The sequence below is a fragment of the Pseudomyrmex gracilis genome, unplaced genomic scaffold (assembly GCF_002006095.1).
Source record: "Pseudomyrmex gracilis isolate BER0280 unplaced genomic scaffold, ASM200609v1 scaffold_2013, whole genome shotgun sequence".
In the NCBI taxonomy this organism is placed as follows: Eukaryota; Metazoa; Arthropoda; class Insecta; order Hymenoptera; family Formicidae; genus Pseudomyrmex; species Pseudomyrmex gracilis.
The window spans coordinates 1-4,277 of record NW_018022597.1 but is presented as its reverse complement, the minus strand read 5'-3'; the positions used below and the strand labels follow the sequence as shown (position 1 = coordinate 4,277).

Genomic DNA, 4,277 nt, shown 5'->3' with positions numbered 1-4,277 from the left:
TCTCCAAGATGTATATATCTACGTTTTGGTACATATGTACATTTTTTTATATACCACAAATATAAAAAAAAAACATGCTTAGAACAACTATGTATTTTGTACATATGTTATTTATTCGCACATACTTATTTCACGCAGTATGTAACCTTATACGCAGTGCGCGCAAAGTTGCATAGTTGCAGTTTTTAGCGAGAGCGCGTAAAGTTGCGGAGTTGCAGTTTTTCAGCGAGAAAGACGTAATATTCACTTTTTATTTAAGTTTTTATTCATACATACATATTATTTACATGCGTCGCACATAATATTTTTTAAAGCGCACGCTACTAATTCACAGTCTTTAATCGCGCTACTATCATACACTCCACTCTGACATATAGCTGTTGCAGCATTGCTTACATCAGCGATATTTTGTTCTCGTAGAACGCGAACAAACTGTGCAAACTTTGTATTTATTACATGAGTATGTTCTGCCAACCAATAATACATATTTTCAATACACGAATTTAAAGTTAACAAAAATTTAACAGTGGGTGGTTTTATGTATAAACACTTATCGTTTACTGTAAATTTTACAACTCGTGCATCGCGAATAATGACATTTAGCGCTAAATCGCGAAGCCACAAAGTTGCAGACGCATCGGTCGATTGTAGTAGTTGATGAATATCCATCTGCTTCTGGATGATCGTTTGCCATGTGGCAAATGGTATAAGCAATGAATTGCCACGGTTGTCTCCAATAATGATTTCCACATACGAAATTGGACCGACACTTATTCCAATCTCAATGTATTTGTACGCTGTTGATGTTAACGCGTACCGTCTTCCCAAAATGCGAGTCGCCTGATGTGGCGGAGACGCTGTTGACACACTGTAAAAATATGTGTGAATAAAGTATATGTCAAAATCAAGTAAAGCGACAATTTACTTACTTGTTGCGTGCAACTTTCGTCTCACCGTTGTATTTTCCGCTAATCGCTACGGTATACATTGTATCTTCTTGAAACCGCGATCGAAAATTGACTGATGCGGTGTCGCGTAATAAATTTCTTAAATATTGCCCGGCCCCACCACTTTGGATTAGAAAAGTGATGATAGCATCAAAAATTATGCCTCATTCTATATATTATATTAAATGCACTTTTGTTTGCCGGATATCAAATTTCACCGATTTAATCACGTATTAAAATAACATAATCCTATATTACAAAATGCTGATGATAGCAAAAAATTGCTACCTGCGTATTAGAGAAAAAATGATTGGTGAAATGACTCCTAAATTCTGCAAAATATGCACTTTTGTTTGCCGAATATCACATTTCATCGATTTGATCACGTATTGAAGTAACATAATCCTATATTAAAAAATGCTGATGATAGCAAAAAATTGCTAACTGCGTATTAGAAAATAACAATTGTGCANTCGCTATAGATGACTCATAACTTCTGCAAAAAAGCACTTCTGTCGGATATTAGATGTCATCGTTGTTATCACGTAGTCAAAGTTATATTTTGCAAACATTGCATTCTATTAAACAAAGACAGCATCAACAAAATTGCAGCATCAGCACAAAATATATTATAAAAAGGGGACATCGTCGCATACAATTAGTATTTCATCATAACATAGAGTGAGTGATCACTCAGTGTGTTTCTTGTCAAAGACAAAGTGTTAAAAAGTGACAAAATGGAAACTATCGCGCAATTAGAGCGCAATGTATTGGAGCAGTCGACTCGTTTGAACTCGCGGGAANAGTTTGTTGCATGGGAACAGCGATGTGAAGAATGTCTCGAATTATTAGAAGAACATAGTCGGAAGAAACGTCCACGACTGTCTGTAGGAGTCAGGTAATCACTGGTCGCTAGAATTGCGCGACTCGAAGGAGTAAAAGACTCACTGCGTCGACAGTTTGCATACATTGGCGCCGGACATAGGCTTACATAGCGAGAAATAGACACCGCTTTTGAAAGTAGAATAATGACAGGTGTTATCATTAACAAAAATCATATCGAACCTCGTCATTTTCTCGAACACGCGAAAAGCACGGTGTTGGAAAAAGTACAAAATGCCATTGAGAAACACAATAGTCTGAAAATCAATACAGTGTTCAATGGTGAATTTATATCGGGAGATAAACGAGCCAATAAAAATATAACAACAAGAAATTCAGAACTATTTTGTACTACCAATTTAGACGAGTGGTACGAGCGATACGTTATAGAACCCACGTTAGCGTCCTTAGATGAATTCCAAGAACGCGATAGCGGATGGGCCTTGTCACATATACTGAATTTAACTGTAAACGTGAACAAATACAATCCATTGCGCGCAGGATGTCATATAAACTTGCCGCCAGAAGTTAAGTATAAGAGAGCGGTGATTAACGTGCTATCCGAGNACAATGCATGCTTTGCATGGTCGGTGGTCGCCGCTCTTTATCCTGCTGCAAGAAATGTAGAACGCACATCATTGTATCCCCACTATACGACAGTACTGAATCTTCAGGATATTGAGTGTCCAATAAGTGTACACCAAATACCAAAATTTGAACGGCTCAACGAAATCTCTGTAAACGTGTACAGTATGGAATTGATGAGAAATAAGAAGAACAAACTTGTCATCCTTCCAATACGACTCACACAGCAAAAAAGAGAGAAGCACGTCAACTTGCTGTACGTTTCGGATTCAGGAGACGTTAATCGTGGGCACTTTGCGTGTATAAAGAATCTGTCTCGACTCGTGAACGCACAACTAAGTAAAAAGGAACACATAAAATATATTTGCGACAGGTATATGCTTGCGTTGTATGTATATAGGATGTGTGATAAAATGAAAAATAATGTATTATATATATTTGCAGATGTTTACACTATTTCCATTCTCTGGACAAGTTGAATGTCCACACCGTAGATTGTGGAAAAATGAACAACTGCGCGATCCGGTTACCAACAGAAGAGAACAAGTGGCTCAGTTTTAGCAACCACAGCAAAAAAGAACGTCTCCCGTTCGTAGTATACGCTGACCTTGAGAGCATATTACACAAGACTGATGGAGAGACGCAGCAGCAAACATCCTATGCGTATCAACATCACAAGGCGTTCAGCATAGGATATTATGTCCGCTGCTCATACAACGATTCCTTCTCTGCTTATCGGTATCGTCGCGGCGAAGATTGCATCGCATGGTTTGTCGACGAACTCAAAGAATTGGCTAATCGAGTAAAAACTATTTTATCTACCAATGTGCCCATGGAAACGTTAACGGAAGAACAAAGGTCAGCTTATCGTAACGCGAGTCACTGTCACGTGTGCGAAAAATTATTTGCGGCAGACGACATAAAAGTTCGCGATCATTGTCATGTGAGTGGTAAATACAGAGGTCCCGCGCACTCCAACTGCAACTTAAATTATAAAACTTCACACTGTATCCCAGTAACTTTTCATCATTTATCCGGATACGATGCACACTTTATTATTAAAGAGGTTGCAACTGCGTTCGAAGGAAAAGTTACTGTTCTCCCTATTAACAAGGAGAGATATATATCCTTTTCCAAGAACGTGGCGCAATCGGAAAAACACAATCNAAAGGATCACAATATAGAGTTGCGATTCATCGAGTCGTACAAATTTCTCAGTACTAGTCTCGATAAACTGGCGTCATATCTTCATAAAGACAAGGTACAAATTTTACAATCAGAATTTAGAAATTTATCCGTCGAAAACTTTAAGTTATTAACGCGTAAAGGGGTTTTTCCATACGAATACGTAGACTGTGTCGACAAGTTGCAGGAGCATCATTTACCACCGCGCGAGTCATTTTACAGTTCTCTGACCGGTGAAACAATATCTGAGAGTGAATATGCACACGATGTAGACATCTGGCAACGATTTTCTATTCATATGTTAGGCGAATACAGTGATTTATATTTAAAGACTGATGTTTTATTATTGGCTGATATATTTGAAAATTTTCGAGAAAGTTGTATTCGAAGTTACGGATTAGATCACGCGCATTATTATACTTTACCCGGTTATACGTGGGACGCTATGCTGAAACACACAGGTATAACGTTTGACTTACTTACAGATGTTGATATGGTAATGTTTATCGAACGCGGTATACGCTGTGGTCTTAGTCAGTGCAGCACAAGATACGCGCACGCTAATAACAAGTACATGCAGACTTACGACTCATCAAAACCAACGTCGTATCTCATGTACTATGATATAAATAACTTGTACGGGTGGGCAATGTGTCAGCCGCTACCGTATGCCGCATT

General features: G+C 38.2%; 1 protein-coding gene across 1 annotated transcript; it reads left to right on the top strand.

Moving 5' to 3' along the window:
* Positions 1-1,975: 1,975 nt before the first annotated feature.
* On the top strand, positions 1,976-4,265 carry LOC109862580 (the record flags this gene model as incomplete). Its single annotated transcript, XM_020442655.1, has 6 exons — positions 1,976-2,111; positions 2,193-2,670; positions 2,859-3,357; positions 3,553-3,675; positions 3,781-3,913; positions 4,085-4,265. Coding segments are annotated over exons 1-6 (1,550 nt in total), but the record flags the coding sequence as incomplete, so codon positions are not given.
* Between the last annotated feature and the right edge of the window lie 12 nt (positions 4,266-4,277).